Source organism: Perna viridis, chromosome 1 (genome assembly GCF_037379345.1).
Source record: "Perna viridis isolate PV_CMFRI_1.1 ecotype Kerala chromosome 1, ASM3737934v1, whole genome shotgun sequence".
Lineage (NCBI taxonomy): Eukaryota > Metazoa > Mollusca > Bivalvia > Mytilida > Mytilidae > Perna > Perna viridis.
The window spans coordinates 17,227,396-17,248,984 of NC_142445.1; the positions used below are offsets into that span (position 1 = coordinate 17,227,396).

The window sequence follows — 21,589 nt, forward strand, 5'->3', positions numbered from 1 at the left end:
ATTCGCTCATGAATATCATGCGAATTTTGTTTGATCAGTGTGCTGCATATTTCATTTACCTGTATCAGTATCAGATAGTTTAAGTAATAGTTTTCCTTTTCCTTCTGGTGTAATTGTATACATTCCACGTTACCTTTGAGACTCGTGATAGACAATAATTGGTGAGTGTTATCACCGTTTTAAGAACTCAAATTACACATGCGTGCATATTTTGCCTTTAATACAGGATGCCTACAATAAAGTTAATTAAATATCTGACATCACAAAACCTTGTTTAAAAAACCAAGAGTAACACCATAACCTAGCACCATTTTCATCGATACAACAATAAAAACCAGATTAATCATATCGCATCGTGAAGCTGTTTCGTTCTGGAGCATTGGCATTTTTTCGTTGTTTTCTGGGACGCGATTTAAGCCGCAACATTTTCCTAAATTTTCTCCGGAAATTAGTATTGCACAGAGGATATAGAAAAGGATTTAGTGTTGAATTGAGATAACCAATCCATGTCATTGCCGTAAGCAAACCAGGATCAATACATCCATCACAAAAAGCCACTACAAGAAATAAAATAAAGTAGGGAAGAAAACATAATGTAAAAGCTCCCATTATAACTCCAAGTTGACGGGCAGCTTTAATCTCTTTCGTTAGTGACGAACTTCGTCGAATGTTCCGAATACGATTTCCAATATTTAGTAATTTAGATATTCGTCTATGTGCATCATCGTTTATAGGGCTCAGACGATTTTTTCCATTCATTTGGTTACTCTTGTGATTGATAGCCGACGTGTGGTCCATTATATTTGTTGCTTTGCGTATTTGTTTCATACCATTGCTAAGCGAGTACATGGATCGTTTTTCACCTATCTGGGGAACCTCTATGGACTTGAATGACTGTCGATCATCACTACCCGAACTTGATGTCGGTGTCCTAGAAGGGGGTGAATGATCACTTGATAAATCACACGGATATGATAGCGATTCTGTTTGACAAGAACCATTCATTTGCTTTTTGTAATAGTACCGTTCTAGTTTTTCTGTTGTCGAGTCAAATACTCCCTCGTCGTAAATGTATTCTATTCTTCTCTTCGGTAAATATCGTGACGTGAAGTCAGTTACTTGGTACCTACGATATGTCTTCGGTTTTATGTTATTTCGTCTCCGTGCTTTATATGTGGGATTTTGAAAATTATGAACAGAAAAAAACCCACTAGAGTAATGAAGCTTCGATTCTTCACGTATCGCGGTTGATGTAACATTGTTTTCACTACTGTCATCCAGTGTCTGCGAATCAATGCTAGGAAGAAATTGAACTGGTTGATGTTTTGATGTGTGTCTCTGACCTAACTCCAATGCAGATCGTTTTCTTATCTCATGGAACACTTTCCCATATAGACATATCATAATAGTAAGGGGTAAAAAGAAGTTGAAAAATGCTGTGATAACTTTAAATACGGAATCTTTCACATATTCTGTTTCACATACATCAGATGGGATTGTCCTTATGCCGTTAAAAACGAAAAAGTGCCAACCAACTATTGGTATTATCCATAAAGATGACAAAAACCATACAAATGAAATCATAAAAAGAGCACGTTTCTTTGTTCTTTTTCGTATATATTTTAACGGTGATTTTACGGAGCAATATCTATCTACACTTAGTATAAACAAGTTAAAAATAGATGCAGTGCTGGCAATATAATCCACAGATATCCACAACTGACACACTCCAACTCCGAAATACCATCTTTCTGTAAATATATATGTCGCACTTATTGGCATGACGAACATGCCCACTATCAAATCTGCAACTGCTAGACTGACGATGTACATATTGCTTACCTACAAAATAAACGAGAAATTATTTCTTGAAGGTAATGAAAAGGTGTAATTTCCTGTCATAAAAATAGTGTAAAACGATGTATATACATGTATCAACTTTCAAACTTTACAATACGTTGTTAACGTTCGTGTGTTATGGAGGAAAATATACGAAATTGCCAGCCTCATATGATTCTTTCAATCATTTTTGTTCAGGAGGAAAATGTCAGTCTAATATCATTATTTTAAATTTTGATCAACTGTACACGTGGTTCAACCTCTCAAGCCCCGTGCAGGCCCGGATGTTAAAAGAATAGGCCTGCAGCAGCGCTAAGCTTGTCGTATAAGGCGACTAAGTAGTGCTCAGAAACCTAGCCGGAGGCTAGGCGCTCTGCCCACAGAGCAACTGGGATGTGTGCCCCAGGTGGTGGAATGGGGTACCCCTGGCGTGTTACATGCTGGGGTTGTCAGGCTATAATACGGAAAACCTGACCGCAAACCATAGTGGTGCACCGTGTTGGGAAAGATGCCACGTTCCTCGCACGTTAAAGAACCCTGCTGTGGTATTCGATAGGAGTAGGAACCTTTGCGCTCCGCCACAGAAGGCTAAATTGCCCTTCCGTACCCATCCCCCTTTTTCCAGTGGCAATCAAAATTTGTCGACCCTATTATCCTTGTGTCCCATCCTTTTTTTTTCATTTTATGTTCATTTTATCACCCATTTCGTGTTCATCGTCTGAATAGAGCTGAAATATTGCTGCTCGGACGTTAAACCCCAACAAACAAAACAAACATCAACCTCTCAATAGCTGTAATACAGCCAAATAAAATGGAAAAATGAAGAGTCTACAAAGTGCACTCGTGCCAAAACGAATTAAAACAAGAAGCCAGATCGAGCATTGAGAAGTTCTATCATTTTATGCAAAGAATGAAGCTTCCTTAGTTTTTTGGGGTGAATTGGTGAAAACCACTTTGTAAAACTAACTTTTACAAACATTACACAAAAGCAATATTTAACCGACTAATACATAATTATATTCTTTTGTTTTACACACTCTAGACAGAGCATTAGGTAGTGACATAGTTATTGCTTATTAATGAAACTATTATTCCCTAAAACTGATTGTTGTTCGCAGGTCAATTATCAATTTGAATGAATTAACTTTCACGAGTTTCCTCACCTATGAGTCACTTAATATGAAAAAAAAAACATCATTTGTTGTACTATACCATACTCAAAATACCAAGGAATGTTAATATAATATTATATCGCTATTGTGATATAAGTTTTGTTGCTTTGCTTTCATTAACAGACAGCAATCGTTAATGGGGTTTGCAGTAATTTGTTAAAAGGATGTGAAAGGTGGTCAGTAGCTATAAGATAAAAAGCAAGAATCTGAATACAATAATCAAATATATGATCATTGTATAGTTTGTTGCTCTAGATACGATTTATCTCGATGCACTTATTCCTACCGAGTAAAATTAATATGGTCAAAATGTACCAATCCACATGAAACAATGATTGGGTCAACAATATCCCTACACATCAGGTATAATAGTTGGTCTATATTTTATTCATTTAGTCCGTTCGCTAATTTATAGTTTTTGCCAAATTGGTCACTTCTTTTTTATATTTGTTACGTAAGGTTACCATAAAGGATAGTAGTCCCGTGCAGGTCTGGGTGTTAAAAGAATAGGCCTGCAGCAGCGCTAAACTTGTCGTATAAGGCGGCTAAATAGTGCTCAGAACCCTAGCCGGGGGCTAGGGCGCTCTGCCCACAGAGCAACTGGGATGTGTGACCCAAGTGGTGGAATGGGGTACCCCTGGCGTGTTACATTCTGGGGTTGTCAGGCTATAATACGGAAAACCTGACCGCAAACCATAGTGGTGCACCGTGTTGGCGAAGATGCCACGTTCCTCGCACGTTAAAGAACCCTACTGTGGTATTCTCCCGGAGTAGGAACCATAAGGCTCCGCCACAGGAGGCTAAATTGCCCGACCCTACCCACCTCTCCCTATTTCAAGTGGCAATCAAAATTTGTCGACCCCATTGTCCTTGTGTCCCATCCCTTTTTCATTTCATGTTCATTTTATCATCAATTTCAGGTTCATGGTCTGAATATAGCTGAAATATTGCTGCTCGGACGTTACAACCCAACAAACGAACAAATAAAGGATAGTACCTTCCCTTTTTGTTGACTTTCTTTGATGTTTTAAAAATTCATTTTTGTCTAGATCTTTTCTGTTTGAAAGATAAATTACTATACAAGTTGAGTCGGCGTCCTTATATTTTTCTTACGTTCTGAAATGTTTCGTCTTTGATTTCTGTAGCTAGTGAACATCAAATTTTAAAATTTATTTTAAGAACCGGAAAGGTTTCTACTTGGTCAAAATAACAGACATGCATCTAAAATGGTACTTCTGCAGCAGAAAATGATGTGTTAAGCGGGTGTTTTTTCAATCGCTTTTTCAAGATGGATATGAGATAATTGATTCCTTCCTACCAAGGAGTAAAATCAAACAAATCTGGTAGGATGTACGAATTGAAGTGTCAATTAAAAGTTAATTATCTTTGTTCATGGTTTGAGCATCTCGTAATAGCATTATTAATAACCAACGTAGGCGATGATCTGTAAACTAACAATGAGTTTCTGATTGACAAATACATCGTTACTATTACAAGCTTCAATGCAAAACGTTTCATACATTGATAGTCACCACTATGATTTCATATGTCAAGCACTAGGCAAGAGACCGGGTGTATTTGATGTTTCTCAAATCATTTAATATCCTTTTTAGCTCACCTTGCTAAATGTCATGTGAGCTATTGTCATCACTTGGCGTCCGTCTTCGTCGTCATCCGTCGGCGTTAACAATTTTTCAAAACTCTTCTCCTGTGACACTATTATACCGATTAGAACCAAACTTGGTATGAATTTTTCATGGGGTATCCTGCATAGAACAAATGTGGAGATTTTTGATTCGTTGAAAAATATGGCCGTCGTTACTAAAAATAGAACGTAAGGGTCTCATACAGTAATTTTCGCATATATCACCAAAACCGTTAGGTTTAGCCAAATTCTGACATGAGTAAAAGTGTTCAGCATGATAAGATCTATCTGTGGCCATCTGTTTAGCCATATTGGAGATATTGCCTTCTTCGACGTTTTTTTTAGCAAGTTTTAATGCTATTATTTTTCAAAACTCTTCTCCTCCGACACTATTTGACCAAATCGACCAATTAGAACCAAACTTGGTATGAATGTTCCATTGGGTATCTTGCATAGAACAGATATGGGGATTTTTGATCCGTCGAAAAACATGGCCGCCATAACTAAAAGTAGAACATAGTGTTCATACAGTAGTTTTATCGCATATATCTCCAAAACCGTAAGATTTAACCAAGTTCTTTTTATTTTTGAAATGATTCTAATTATACGACCTACAGAAGTCTCCAGAGATCAAAGTTGTCAGACGACTCCTGTAGGAGTTATTGCGTCAAATTGAGTTTATCGAGTCAAAATTGTGCTTGTTAGAGTTATTGCCCATGAAAGACAAAAAGTTAACCAGGTGAGCGATTCAGACTCCTAGGAGCCTCTAGTTACATATATGTCTTATTCATTTTAACACTACATATGAACACCCAACCAAATTTCTACATGACTATGTCAACTTTTTCGAAAATTTATCTGAAACGCCGAAACGATTATCTTCTTTGATTTGCATAAGCAGATTTAAGTGCTTTAAGTAAAGGTCACACAAGCTTTGTTTGTTTGTTTGTCTGTTTGTTTGTTTGTTGGGGTTTAACGTCCGAGCAGCAATATTTCAGCTATATTCAGACGATGAAACATGAAATGGATGACAAAATGAACATGAAATAAAAAAGGGATGGGACACAAGGACAATGGGGTCGACAAATTTTCATTGCCACTGGAAATAGGGAGAGGTGGGTAGGGTCGGGCAATTTAGCCTCCTGCGGCGGAGCCCTATGGTTCCTACTCCGGGGGAATACCACAGTAGGGTTCTTTAATGTGCGAGGAACGTGGCATCTTTCCAAACACGGTGCACCACTATGGTTTGCGGTCAGGTTTTCCGTATTATAGCCTGACAACCCCAGCATGTAACATGCCAGGGGTACCCCATTGCACCACCTGGTGCTCACATCCCAGTTGCTCTGTGGGCAGAGCGCCCTAGCCCCCGGCTAAGGTTCTGAGCACTATTTAGTCGCCTTTTACGACAAGCTTAGCACAGCTGCAGGCCTATTCTTTTAACACCCGGACCTGCACGGGGAATGCGCGTACATTCTTCATCGTTTAGTATGTTCTATGCAAATTAAATTTAGTCATATGCCCTTGGCAGTTCTTTGCCTAATATTTGATATACGCCAAATCGTAGACAAATTCATTAAGGAATTTTACAGTTGCAATAACAGTGATATGTCATTGGTAGTAATATTTGTCTAAATAACATTAATATTTCAGAATTCGTCTGGACAGGTCACAAAAATTAGATAACTCATAACAATCTTCTTTTATCGTTTTAGTTACCTTTTGGCCTTCGCGAAATCTTGGCTTTGTATTAAACAGTTGTATTTATTTTCGTATTAAATGTCACATATTTGCAAGTTAAGTTGATAACATTGAGTCCTATTCGACAAGATGAAAAGAAAAAACAGATAAGCTATTCGCTGATATAAAAAAAGGTTTGTTGAAACAAGAAACAATATCAATATGATTTGTTAAGAGTATTGACGACCCACATTTCTAAAAAGAGAAAATGTGAATTAGAGCCAAATACATGAAAAGATTAAACGATTTGCTAATACATAATAGTTTCTGGTTTTGTACAAATACATGATTTAAGGTAAAAAGTTTAATGTAATGGTAATGATCTCACCTACATGTGTTTATTATGAAAAGACCAAATAATGAATAAACCAATATTTTATTTAAATTATTTCTACTCTTTGAACAAATATTTTTGTTCGGTTTTCATGATTTAAACATAATGCATAATTAACAGATGTTCCACTCATATGTTTTAAAAAAAATTTGGAAATATTACAACAATTTTCAATTTCTTTAGATCTTATGTTGGTCTTGAGGAATTTGTATTGGTTTTTTTTCTGAAATTTTTTAAAATCATATATAAAAAAATATATTTTTTGGGGTGAAAAGATATTGAATATATATATCTGCTATCCGTTTCAGAATAATTCTGAACCATATTACGACCTTATCTTAAACAACATAGGTCCACATGTTTTACTTTATATTTTCCTTCTTCATTAGAGATTTAATAGACAACTATCTATTGCAAACATGCATTATTGTACCCACTGCAACACATCTGAAACCAAATAGATTTTGTTCAAATTTTGTAGAATTAGGTAGTTGATTATATTGCTTTTTTTTCGATTTGCCACAATTTCGATTCGACCACTTTCATGGTAGTTTTCAACCAATGTTGATCCTTTAGTGACATACAGTGTTGATGCAAGTGCCCTGACACCAGCGGATTGATTTTGTTGAAATTGTTTTTAAGATTGTTAGAAACGGTATATAGTTTACTGTTTACATTTATAGATGTTTGTTTGTTGGGGTTTAACGTCCGAGCAGCAATATTTCAGCTATATTCAGACAATGAACATGAAATGGATGATAAAATGAACATGAAATGAAAAAAAAAGGATGGGTCACAAGGATAATAGGGTCGACAAATTTTGATTGCCACTGGAAAAAGGGGGATGGGTAAGGTCGGGCAATTTAGCCTCCTGTGGCGGAGCGCAAAGGTTCCTACTCCTATCGAGTACCACAGCAGGGTTCTTTAACGTGCGAGGAACGTGGCATCTTTCCCAACACGGCGCACCACTATGGTTTGCGGTCAGGTTTTCCGTATTATAGCCTGACAACCCCAGCATGTAACACGCCAGGGGTACCCCATTCCACCACCTGGGGCACACATCCCAGTTGCTCTGTGGGCAGAGCGCCTAGCCCCCGGCTAGGTTTCTGAGCACTATTTAGTCGCCTTTTACATTTATAGAAATGTTAGGGACAATACCTTGTTGATTACAGCTTTGTGATTCGAGGAATTTGTCTTTGAGTATTTCTTTTAATTCTCTACAAATGGAAACTTACTGTTCGCTTCTCCTCTGACCCCCGTGCAGGTCCGGGTGATGAAAGAATAGGCCTGCAGCAGCGCTAAGCTTGTCGTATAAGGCGACTAAATAGCGCTCAGAATCCTAGCCGGGGGCTAGGCGCTCTGCGCACAGAGCAACTGGGATGTGTGCCCCAAGTGGTGGAATGGGGTACCCCTGGTGTGTTACATTCTGGGGTTGTCAGGCTATAATACGTAAAACCTGACCGCAAACCATAGTGGTGCACCGTGTTGGGAAAGATGCCACGTTCCTCGCACGTTAAAGAACCCTGCTGTGGTATTCGATAGGAGTAGGAACCTTTGCGCTCCGCCACAGGAGGCTAAATTGCCCTTCCGTACCCATCCCCCCTTTTTCCAGTGGCAGTCAAAATTAGTTGACCCTATTATTCTGGTGACCCATCCTTTTTTTTTCATTTCATCATCTATTTCATGTTCATTGTCTGAATATAGCTGAAATATTGCTGCTCGGACGTTAAACCCCAACAAACAAACAAACTTCTCCTCTGAAAGCACTCGTTAGATTTGTTCAGTTTTGTCTTTTGCCTTTTTGGATGTATATCCTCTGTATAACTCCTAGTTTTGTTAAAAGTATGTATGTTTTATAATTATTATAACTCCTCTTTACATATACGGACCGTTAAACTGACTTGGCTTGTTAAAAAAAAAATTAGCAAATACGCATTTTGTTAAAACGTATAATATCACTTTTTTTTTTTTTTTACACATTTTGAAATCAAACTTACATTCATTTAAAAAAATATCATTTTTAAAATCAGAGTATTGAGATAAGAGTCTGAATACCTTCCCTTATAATCTGTTGGCCAAACAATGGGAAACTTGTTCATCCTTTATGGGATCTTGCAGGACATCTTTTCTGGAACAGGTTTATGTTTCTACAAGATTGAAGTCATCACTACAGAGGTTTTATGGTCGTCATCATGAACTCGTGGATCGCTACGGTGTATCCATCTGTGCAATAAAACCGATTTGTTCATTGAAATATGTTTTTCCATTTCTATTTTGGGTACACTGGATATATTTTTTATGAGCTCGGTAAGTGTTACTATTAGATGAGATATTTTCAATAGGTTTACCTATGCAACATTGAGCATAATAAATTCGGACTATTTGTAGAGAATTTTTAGACAGAAATTGGTCTTTGAAAATTGACTAATCGGCAGTTAAAATCTGATGAACAACTTTGTCGAGTAGATCTTAAAGTTGTTCATTTGCTGAAAAGCTGTGACATATAATTCCCGCTAAATTGTCTGCACATTAGTTAAATATTTGCATATGTACAAGTGTATGAACAAGTAACTTTGAGCAACAAAAACTAAATATTTTGGTACCAAAACCAACCGTAAAGTGAACTCGTCGTTCGAAGAAGACATGGTGCAACATCGTTATGAATTTCCAAAAAATGGACTTATTTGGTTAATAAGAAATTCTTTTCAATAAAATGGACCAACAAGAAGGTATGTTAGCCTCTGATTGCCACGCCGTTTGTTCGTATAGAATAAAAACGCTATGGAGAAAGATTTTTTCATATTTTATTCCTGCCGATCATAAACTGAAATAAATACAACAAAACATACAAGTGGTTATCATGAAAAAATGTAAAAAACGTGTGATTTGCACATGAAAAACGACGTACAAAAATAATTGCAAAAACTTTGGTCAAAGTAAGCTTAAAAGTTAGAAACAGCTGCACAACATTGCGTGTTAAGATTTATCTATGACAATGCGGTTTACCTATTTGTAAAAGTACATGAAACACAGTATTTTGCAGAAAAAAGTAGATGTAGAATTAGCATATCGTGTTTTAGAAAGAAAATAATTTAAGAAATTTACAATAAAAAGAAGAAATACCCCAACTTTAATGTTAAGGATTGTTTATTTATGAGTATCAATTTACAAGGTTTTAAAAATTAATTGCAAAGCTATTCACAGGAAATTATGCAATTTGTTGCATCTGAAATTTGAAAAAAAAACACGCTTATGAAAATTAAAAACAAAAATATTACCCAAACAAAACAACAGTTTCCACAGTATATGGAAATGATATCTGTATGTAAAGAGTTTAATATCATACTATTGTAAATATAGTTACAATTTACTGAGATGTTTCAATTGAGAGAAAAATATTGAAAATTTAAGTTTATGTTTATGGTTTTTGAGTTATGCACCTAACGACAACCTACCCTTGAACCGAACAATTTGATATATCGAAATTTTCTCGTTGGAAATTTTAATTAATTTTGTCATACCATGTTCTCTAAATTTTACAAGTTCCTCGATGCTAAAGAAGATTTATAACGACAGATACAAATTTAATATGATACATGACACTTTTTCTTCTGTAATAAATCGTTGAATAATGTTAAAATTTTCAAGCACGGAAAGAAACCCGTTTAAATTCGATTCCTCTTCTTCCCCCAGATTTAATGGTCTAACAGCAACGATTTCTTTTATTAAATGACTTCTCACGTTAGATCTTTTTATAGTTCTTTTTTCATGTAGTATGTTTTAGGGGTTTAAAGCAAGAAATAAACTAATTTTCATTTTTTTGAGGATTATTTCAGTAAAGGTCGTTAGAAAAGGTGGTTCGTAACTGTTAATCTCATTAATTCTATGTTGTTGGAATACAACCCACGCAATCGTACGTAAGGAAAACAGATTATGCAGGACAATTTTTGACTATTTTTAAGCTGAAAAATTACCCCTAAAACTTTATAGTAAATACCAATTTCGCAATCTAGTTTGTGTCAAAACTTTACTAATATATAAGGGTTTATACTGAATACCATACGCGTGATAAAAATTTAATGCATGTTCAACTATTAGCAGGAATGCAATTGTAAAATAAAGTCCCATGATACTGTAGATCTTTTTTCAACCTAGCTACCTGAAAACCCATGTTTAAATAATCCTACTGTAAACATGAAGAGCTTTATCAGGCAAGCTCACATACCAAGCTTGTTTTTCAGATTAACACCACTTCATCAAACTTTGAAGAAAATCTGACAAAGAAAAGGGTGGCTTCCGGTCGATTAACAAAATCATTTTTATTTGATATTTATATATATATGCTTCCCTACCTAAAAATGTTTAAATTAATGCCGTATAACTTTGGATTGTTATTTATACTTTGGTTCAGTTTGAAGACATATTATTCTTACATAATTGCAGTAACACTATGAAGCCCCTCACACCCTAGCTCCCACAAGATTTCTATTATAAATCCATATCATCCCATACACTTCGTCCAAGTTCGAAATAAGATATGTTCATCTTAGTCAGTTTAAATTCTTCTATTAATGATACATAAAGATACCGTGATAAGTAAAAAACTAAACTTAATTTATCTCGTCTGTCTACCCCGGACTTGACTTTTTATGAGTAACTCGGCGGGTGCTTCTAGAAAAGCAGAGGACGCTTACCCTACCAGTGCACCTGGTCCACGCTCCCAGTTTTAACATATTTTATCAGTGGTTTGGAAAATGATAAATTTGGTAACTACAGGTTTTACAAAACCTGATTATAGATTTCTTCATAATCAGTCATTTGTTTTCTCCACCTTTAAAATCTCCTCCATTACTTTTGTTGATTTACAGATCACCAATGGACCAAATTTGATTCTTCAGAATTGATATCATATACAAAAATCATCTTCTTTCCCAGTATTCATAGGTTTTTGTTTGTTGGGGTTTAACGTCCGAGCAGCAATATTTCAGCTATATTCAGACGATGAACATGAAATTGATGATGAAATGAAAAAGGGATGGGACACAAGGACAATGGTGTCGACAAATTTTGATTGCCACTGGAAATAGGGAGAGGTGGGTATGGTCGGGCAATTTAGCCTCCTGTGGCGGAGCCCTATGGTTCCTACTCCGGGAGAATACCACAGTAGGGTTCTTTAACGTGCGAGGAACGTGGCATCTTTCCCAACACGGTGCACCACTATGGTTTGCGGTCAGGTTTTCCGTATTAAAGCCTGACAACCTCAGCATGTAACACGCCAGGGGTACACCATTCAACCACCTGGGGCACACATCCCAGTTGCTCTATGGGCAAAGCGCCCTAGCCCCCGACTAGGGTTCTGAGCACTATTTAGTCGCATTTTACGACAAGCTTAGCGCTGCTGCAGGCCTATTCTTTTAACACTCGGACCTGCACGGGGCTGGAATGGTGTACCCTTGGCGTATTACATGCTGGGGTTGTCAGGCTATAATACGGGAAACCTGACTGCAAACCATAGTGTTGCACCGTGTTGGGAAAGATGCCACGTTCCTCGCACGTTAAAGAACCCTACTGTGGTATTCTCGCGGAGTAGGAACCATAGGGCTCCGCCACAGGAGGCTAAATTGCCCGACCCTACCCTCCTCTCCCTATTTCCAGTGGCAATCAAAATTTGTCGACCCCATTGTCCTTGTGTCCCATCCCTTCATTTCATCATCATTTCATGTTCATTTTATCATAATTTTCATGTTCATCGTCTGAATATAGCTGAAACATTGCTGCTCGGGCGTTAAACCCCAACAAACAAACAATAGAAAATGGTGACTTATGCTGGATCACCCAAGCTATAGTTAAAACTCAATTATATGGAAAGTAGATATTGAATAAGTTATCAAGATCCATGAATATACGTTATAGATATGTCAGAACTGTAGTTAAACAATTTTCCAACTGAATTGGACAGACCGGTCACGTATTCTTCCTTTCTTAGACATCTAATCAACAAATTAAAATCAGCAGTTTCCATTAGTCTGTATGACTTCGAGCAAAACGACTGGCATGTCAATTTACTCCTTATTGTAAAGTACGAATAATTGCCTTAGAAATGAAAATGCTTCTGTTTTTAAGGCATATATGTCTCTGTTTGAAGCATCAGACAAAACAAACAAATAACAACTAAACACACATACATTTGATTTCTTTAAATAGGTTTAAAATGTTGCATTTGGCTTTTGAGACGGCATGATTTTACATTTTATGATATCAACATGAAGTATACACAGCAAAAAAATTATTCACAATTCTCAAAATGATCTTTTTTGCTTTTCAAATATATTTGGATCTGGTTAGACTATTATATAAATAGTTCAAGTATTTTTGTACTTTGATCTTGCAAGTGGTCCTTCTAAAACAAAGCCTCAACAAAAAAGTTATTAAACATGAACTTATTTCATGTAGATAAAATCAACACGGTAAAAACAATAAAACTTAATTAAACCATGAAATGAAAATAAACAAAACAACGCAAAAGTGCAAACGCAAATTATAGAAACGTTTATGGTTTAATGCTGTTTATTATATCCGTTGCACATGTGTATTGAGATATTGGCCTTGCTCTTCCGAAACATTTCTTGCGCATTTCCAATAAAAGGTAATAAAAGTTGAAGCTGATGTAAGAACACGTTAAAATAATTCAATTCTACGCTATAAAACAAACTAAGTCAATTGGTGGATGAAACAGTTTTTGAAATTATAACTTTATCTGGGATAATTACCTTTTTTATTGCCAAAACATTTCTTGTCATTTACAAATTTGTATTCGTTAGACAATTTTTAAAGCTTCACGTAATAATCAGTGTAGTACTTTTTGACTGTTATTTAATAATGTAATATGCAAAAAAAAAAACATTTCTGAGAAGTGGATAGAATCAAACGCAACAAGAATGGTCGATGCCAATTACTACGAATCATACAATAGTCATGTAGTTTTACAATTTCAGGGTTTTATTTCATGAAGACTCTTGATGCTGTGATGAGTTGATGGAAATAGGAGTATCCTCGAGTGAGATTTAATCAACATACATTTTTATATTATATCATTATATATTGCGATAATTATTAAAATACCATATCGTACATGAAAAGTATTATAAGTATTGTAAGTATATTTCCATAACTCAATGGAATGGGTTCAGAGGTCATCGGTGTATTTTGTAACGCTATAAAACGAATGAAGATAAATATGTCCATTAAAGCAGTAATCTTTTCCCTTTATTTTCAATCGATATCAATTTAAAAAAAAAGTAGGTTTATTCTTTTGATATGCCTAATATACTTTTTTCAATTTGTATTTTAGGAAGTCAACGCATCTTCAGAAAAGTAGATTGTACTTCTAGAAACATACACATATGACTAAATCTATGTAATGTAACTCAATAGAAATAAAAGCGGGAAAACGTCTTACTTTTTCTGAGTATAGCAAAATGAACGTGACACTTCAGTTCTTATGCCGTGTGAACTAACACGTCATTTTGTAAATCATTTTATCGTTGTATGTATCCAATCATGAGATTTGCACAATGCTTCAATAACTCAACATGAAAGTGAAGCAGTTTGCACGGCACTAAGCTGAGCTGCATTTACCATTATAAAGTTATAAGAAAAGAATTTATTTCGCAGTAATTTGTTTCAAATAAATAGTGGAGGATACTTTGAAGCGGTCTTTATATTTGTAAGAAAAGTGGTGTCTTAAGAAATAATATTGGTGTCAAAACGTTTTTAGTGTACTTTTAGAAGCATCACATTTAATTTATATCTTATTTGTAGCTGATGTGATCAAATAAAATTGCAGGAAAATCCCAAAAGTTTTATTGGACTTATACCAGTCACACACAAAATTAGTCTACACAATATTTAAATGATAAATGATTATAGACATTTTGTCTTTACAACGGTCTTGAAACCGTTAAAATGGTTCATGACTGCCCAATCGTCAAACCGTCATCAGCCCTTTCAAACACTTTTGGTGGATGAAACAAAATTTAGAAAAATTGCTTACCTACTGTCATATTGATGCAAAATTGTTAGGCCTTTCAGTCTCTTAATGATGTTAACATATAAGATATTTGGTGCATATGTTTTATTTTAATAAATGATAAACCCGATTAAACCAATATATAAAAATCATACCTGTAGTAAGCACAAAGCAATGGAAACGGGACCGGAAACTGTACACAAAATAAAAAACTAGAATTCAAAGAAAACTGAATGTTATCAGAATTACTTTTTGTAAATGACCTCTAATTTTGTCCCAGAATTACTTGAATTAAATACGACTTCACAATTTTTACAAATACGGGATATAAATTTCAAAAGATAGATGCTATGCACATAATTATTGTTCGGAATTTTCATCATCTTTTCGCCCCGTGCATGTCCGGGTGTCAAAAGAATAGGTCTGCAGCAGCGCTAAATAGTGCTCAGAAACCTAGCCGGGGCTAGGCGCTCTGCCCACAGAGCTGAAGTAGTGCTGCTCGGACGTTAAACCCCAACAAACAAACACAGAGCAACTAGGATGTGTGCCCCAGGTTGTGGAATGGGGTACCCCTGGCGTGTTACATGCTGGGATTGTCAGGCTATAATACGGAAAACCTGACCGCAAACCATAGTGGTGCATCGTGTTGGGAAAGATGTCACGTTCCTCGCACGTTAAAGAACCCTGCTGTGGTATTCGATAGGAGTAGGAACCTTTGTGTTCCGCCACAGGAGGCTAAATAGCCCGACCCTACCCATCCTTCCCTTTTATCTTGTGGCAATCAAAATTTGTCGACCCTATTATCTTTGTGTCCCATCCTTTTTTTTCATCCTTATTTCATGTTCATCGCCTGAATATAGCTGAAATATTGCTGCTCGGCGTTAAACCCCAACAATCAATCATTTTTTTTCATTGATTTCTGGAGTGGAAATCGGAGTATACTAGAGTGAGATTTGCTAAGTGTACATTTTTATTTTATATCATTATAATGGAGGTATTTGTGCATTTATTTTTATTACTTCCTACTTGGACAGTGGCGAGTACTCTACATATTCCTGTATAAGTAACGTTAGTATACCACAAAAACTCACTGGTATGGGTTCAGAGGTCATCGGTCTTGTAACGCTGTAAAACGAATATAGATAAATATGTCCATCAAAACAGTTACCTTTTCCCTTTATTATCAGTCGATATCAATTTAAAATAAAGATAGGTTTTCTCTACTGTTCTAGTATGCTGAATATACTTTTTCAATTTGATTTTCAGGAGGCAACCCTGATATATATAAAGTTGACTAAACCCATGTTATGTAACTCAAAAGAAATTAAAGTGGGAAGACGTCTTACTTCTTCATAGTAGAGCAATATGAAGGCGACACTTCAGTTCTCATGCTGTGTGAACAACCACGTCATTTCGTATTTTTTTCTAACGATGTTTTATCCAATTATGAGATTCGCACATTGCTTCAATAGCTCAACAGCAGTTTGCACGGCACTTAGCTGCATTTACAAAGTTCCAAGAAAAGAATGTTTTTCGCAGTAATTTGTTTCAAATGACAATAGTGGAAAATACTTTGAGGCAGTTTTTATATTTGTAACGAAAAGTGGTGTCACAGGAAATAATAATGGTGTCAAAACATTGTTAATGTACTTTTAGAAGTATCCTATTTATATTATACATCTTGCAACTGATGTCATTAATTATAATCGCAGGTAAATCCGTTAAAACGGTACGAGGCTTTCCAATCATCAACAAGTTTTCAGCCCTGTCAAGTACACTAGAAAGTTTCAATTTTGTTTGTATATTGTGTAGAGTGTTGGTTGGATGCTTTATATCATTTTGTCCATCTTACAAACTCCAAAGGGGTATGGTAACGAACAGTGAATATCAGTCTTGGTATAAAGTGAATACAAATTAATGTTATCAGAGTTTTCTTGTCATATTTTATATGGTCCAATAAACAGTTTAAGCTGTATAGCCCAGATTATCGTCCTGTCAGTCCGTCGGACATTCTTTTCTTAATATTATTTACCCTAAATGATTCTTGTGTAATATGCATTAATACTTTTCCTAGAAATTGTATTGTTTGTTTGTTGTTTGTTGGGGTTTAACGTCCGAGCAGCAATATTTCAGCTATATTCAGACGATGAACATGAAATGGATGATAAAATGAACATGAAATGAAAAAAAAAGGATGGGACACAAGGACAATAGGGTCGACAAATTTTGATTGCCACTGGAAAAAGGGAGGGATGGCTAAGGTCGGGCAATTTAGCCTCCTGTGGCGGAGCGCAAAGGTTCCTACTCCTATCGAATACCACAGCAGGGTTCTTTAACGTGCGAGGAACGTGGCATCTTTCCCAACACGGTGCACCACTATGGTTTGCGGTCAGGTTTTCCGTATTATAGCCTGACAACCCCAGCATGTAACACGTCAGGGGTACCCCATTCCACCACCTGGGGCACACATCCCAGTTGCTCTGTGGGCAGAGCGCCTAGCCCCCGGCTAGGTTTCTGAGCACTATTTAGTCGCCTTATACGACAAGCTTAGCGGTGCTGCAGGCCTATTCTTTTAACACCCGGACCTGCACGGGGCCCTAGAAATTGTAAAGAGTAGGTCGAAGATCAGGGTAAACGTTTATGAATTTACAATTCAACATGAAAATAAGTTTGCAAAAACAGTTTTGTTTCCTTTATAGATAGCACTGGTATACCACTTTAGGTCAATAGATCCGTAGTCATTTAAACTAGCCCCGTGCAGGTCCGGGTGTTTAAAAGAATAGGCCTGCAGCAGCGGTAAGCTTGTCGTAAAAGGCGACTAAATAGTGCTCAGAAACCTAGTCGAGCAACTGGGATGTGTGCCCAAGGTGGTGGAATGGGGTACCCCTGGCATGTTACATGCTGGGGTTGTCAGGCTATAATGCGGAAAACCTGACCGCAAACCATAGTGGTGCACTGTGTTGGGAAAGATGCCACGTTCCTCGCACGTTAAAGAACCCTGATGTGGTATTCGATAGGAGTAGGAACCTTTGCGCTCCGCCACAGGAGGCGAAATTGCCCGACCCTACCCACCTCTCCCCATTTCCAGTGGCAATCAAAATTTGTCGACCCTGTTGTCCTTGTGACCCATCCTTTTTTTTTATCATTTCATGTTCATTTTATCATCCATTTCATGTTCATTGTCTGAATATAGCTGAAATATTGCTGCTCGGACGTTAAACCCCAACAAACAAACATATAAACTAGATTTTGCTTTTTTTAGTCATGACAGCATGGGTACAAAGTCAAGACAGTATGGGTACAACACTTCTTTTTACTTCTATTCAAACTTTTTTTCGTGTAAAAAGTAATGTAAATTTTGCACGGCTGAAAATGTTTAGCTAATTATGATAGCATCCATCGTGAATTTTAATTGTAATAAGAAGCTGTAGTAACTTTAAGATATTAGTTATTTATTTTAATGGAAATTGAATTGTGTTTTGCATGTCGAATTCCTTTCTTCTGTGCATTGCCAACGAAGGTCGACATACGCAAACTATAGTCAAAATTGCATGTAAGTTAGTGTTTGTGGCAATTTGTTTTTCTTTTTTTTGTTGGTGAAGCGAGCGAAATCGGTGAATCATGTAATCGGCTAAAGATATGTTTCATTTTATATACACCACCCAAATAAATATATGTCTTCAGTTTGTGATTTTCAAATTCCATTGTGCAAAAGATAAAAACATCTGATTTTGATAACGGCAGGTTTTTATATTTAAAAAATCCTTTTCAGCTCTAGTCACTAAACAAAATATAACACATAACAAACCAAACAGTAATACGTTACCTTAGTTTTGTTTTTCGAAAGCTTTGTATACACATAGTTGTAGTATCGTATACTTGAATAATTTAAATTTGAGTGGTGCATATACGTTGATTTATGAAATACGGGTTTATTGATATCAAATGTTTGTTTGTTGGGGTTTAACGTCCGAGCAGCAATATTTCAGCTATATTCAGACAATGAACATGAAATGGATGATAAAATGAACATGAAATGAAAAAAAGGATGGGTCACAAGGATAATAGGGTCGACAAATTTTGATTGCCACTGGAAAAAGGGGGTGGGTGGGTAAGGTCGGGCAATTTAGCCTCCTGTGGCGGAGCGCAAAGGTTCCTACTCCTATCGAATACCACAGCAGGGTTCTTTAACGTGCGAGGAACGTGGCATCTTTCCCAACACGGTGCACCACTATGGTTTGCGGTCAGGTTTTCCGTATTATAGCCTGACAACCCCAGCATGCAACATGCCAGGAGTACCCCATTCCACCACCTGGGGCACACATCCCAGTTGCTCTGTGGGCAGAGCGCCTAGCCCCCGGCTAGGTTTCTGAGCACTATTTAGTCGCCTTTTACGACAAGCTTAGCGCTGCTGCAGGCCTATTCTTTTAACACCCGGACCTGCACGGGGCAAGATGAAGTTGTTGTATAAGTATAAATTATAACGTGATAAGTGTAATGCTTATTTCTGTTTTTGACAAGGAAAATGAAAATAATGTCAATTTTTCTATTTTCATTTCCTTTCTGTCATCCCTTCCACATTATCTTGGGTTATTCAACTTTATATTCTTTGAATATTTGTCATTTGTTTTTCCTTTCTTTTTAATTTATGTCTAGAAAATAACTTTTTTAAAATATACTTGGTTAGACGGAAAAAACATTTTGTGACATATCAAATGTATAAACGTAATGATATACTTATAACTTACTGTTTGTAGTCGCCTTTCTGTTCGTACAGCATGAAGAACCATTGCGTTTCCAACGAAAGTCAAAAGCGATAACAATGTTAGAATGAAACCTAAAGGTATATCCCGCCATAAGTCTTCTTTTAAACCAGCGTCATTAGAATTATCAAATTTTGATATGTTCAAGTCGTTGTATTCAGATAAATTAAAATCGTCAAAAATAGAAAATGGATCAATAGATATGTTTTCAGTACCAAAAAAGGTGAAATCAGTGATTACTTCTGTGGTCCAGTTAAGTTGCATTTCTGCTTATTTTATATTTTACTAATCCATAAGAGCATACTTTTTGCAAACTAGTTGAGTAATTTAGGGACACACGGCAACAATGCATCATAGAAACCGATTCCTACCCACACAATTGGTAAATGTTGCTGCTTAAACAATTATTCCACTCGAAGTAGATTTCAATAACGGCTTACTTAAGGAACTTTCCTCCGTCAACTTTATCAGTCAAGTTTCGGGAAGAGCAATTACGACAATATTGCTAACAAGACTTCTCACTAGAAATGATTTACTTGCAATCAGACGGCTATCCTGATTTGATTGGCATTGTATTATTTTATCTATTCGAACCCTTTTAACAGAAGAGGCGCATCGATTACACGAAATCTGTTCTTTGTCATCATTTCCATTTATGCTTAAAATCCTTTAATACCTCCAGTATCGATTTGTTGTATTCATGGTTTGCCTATTCATTTAGTAGTGTTGAAGGTTGGAACAATTTGTGGGGTTTTCCTTATGTTTGTTTGTTTGTTTGTTTGTTGGGGTTTAACGTCCGAGCAGCAATATTTCAGCTATATTCAGACAATGAACATGAAATGGATGATAAAATGAACATGAAATGAAGAAAAAAAAGAATGGGTCACAAGGATAATAGGGTCGACAAATTTTGATTGCCACTGGAAAAAGGGGGGGTGGGTAAGGTAGGGCAATTTAGCCTCCTGTGGCGGAGCGCAAAGGTTCCTACTCCTATCGAATACCACAGCAGGGTTCTTTAACGTGCGAGGAACGTGGCATCTTTCCCAACACAGTGCACCACTATGGTTTGCGGTCAGGTTTTCCGTATTATAGCCTGACAACCCCAGCATGTAACATGCCAGGGGTACCCCATTCCACCACCTGGGGCACACATCCCAGTTGCTCTTTGGGCAGAGCGCCTAGCCCCCGGCTAGGTTTCTGAGCACTATTTAGTCGCCTTATACGACAAGCTTAGCGCTGCTGCAGGCCTATTCTTTTAACACCCGGGCCTGCACAGGGCTTTTTTTGTATATGTACATATTTTTAGAAAACCTACATAAAGTATGAAGTAAACGTCACTTTTCAAGAGGATATAAAAACAACCTGCTTACAACAAGACTATTTAGGTATGCACAGATTAATAAGATAATTGAATCGAAATTGACATTTAACCACAATTAAAATGTGCACAGCTTTAAACAACGAATTTGCATACGATGACAAGATATTATCTCTATGATGATTGAACTGAAATAATTTAATGCAAATGTCTTATTTGCCTTTAAATTGACGAAATGGCAAATTCCAGCTATCTAGACTAAAACTTGAATGGAGATTCATGCACAACTATTAGAATGAGTTTCGTAAGACAAGGATCACTTCCGCTGGTGAATATTTATGACTCTTCATCGGATTTTGATGCCGTCAACTCCCTGTGGCTAACCTATAATAATATAAAATAATGCACTCGATTTACGTATTAAAACTGTGTGTCAAGAAATTCTTTAAATAGATGTTCTTTTTTAATCAAATGGGGTGACGTGATAGCTGCAGTTTGTAGAGTAATCTAAATTCTCAATTAGCGAAATTTGTCGGGACTCATCCTCATTGCACGAGAATGCAACAATTTGGAAATCTGAATCACTCATTTGGTAATATATATATGTGTGTGTGTCCTTGTTTTCATATTAGCATAAGTACCATGTCAAAATATAGTATCGAAGGTTTCCATCTATCAAACTACTATACATAGTATTACATATTTGATGTTCGATGGACATTTTTGAACTTTGGCAGAAATCTCAGAGAAAA

General features: G+C 36.4%; 1 protein-coding gene across 1 annotated transcript; it reads right to left on the reverse strand.

The window, feature by feature from the left end:
* Positions 1–203: 203 nt before the first annotated feature.
* Positions 204–19,851, reverse strand: LOC148627526 (histamine H1 receptor-like). The gene is made up of 2 exons (XM_088574308.1): positions 19,505–19,851; positions 204–1,842 (listed from the first exon to the last, which is right to left on the reverse strand). Exons 1-2 carry the CDS (start codon positions 19,781–19,783, stop codon positions 340–342), a joined length of 1,782 nt encoding a protein of 593 aa, XP_088430434.1. The 5' UTR covers positions 19,784–19,851; the 3' UTR covers positions 204–339.
* Between the last annotated feature and the right edge of the window lie 1,738 nt (positions 19,852–21,589).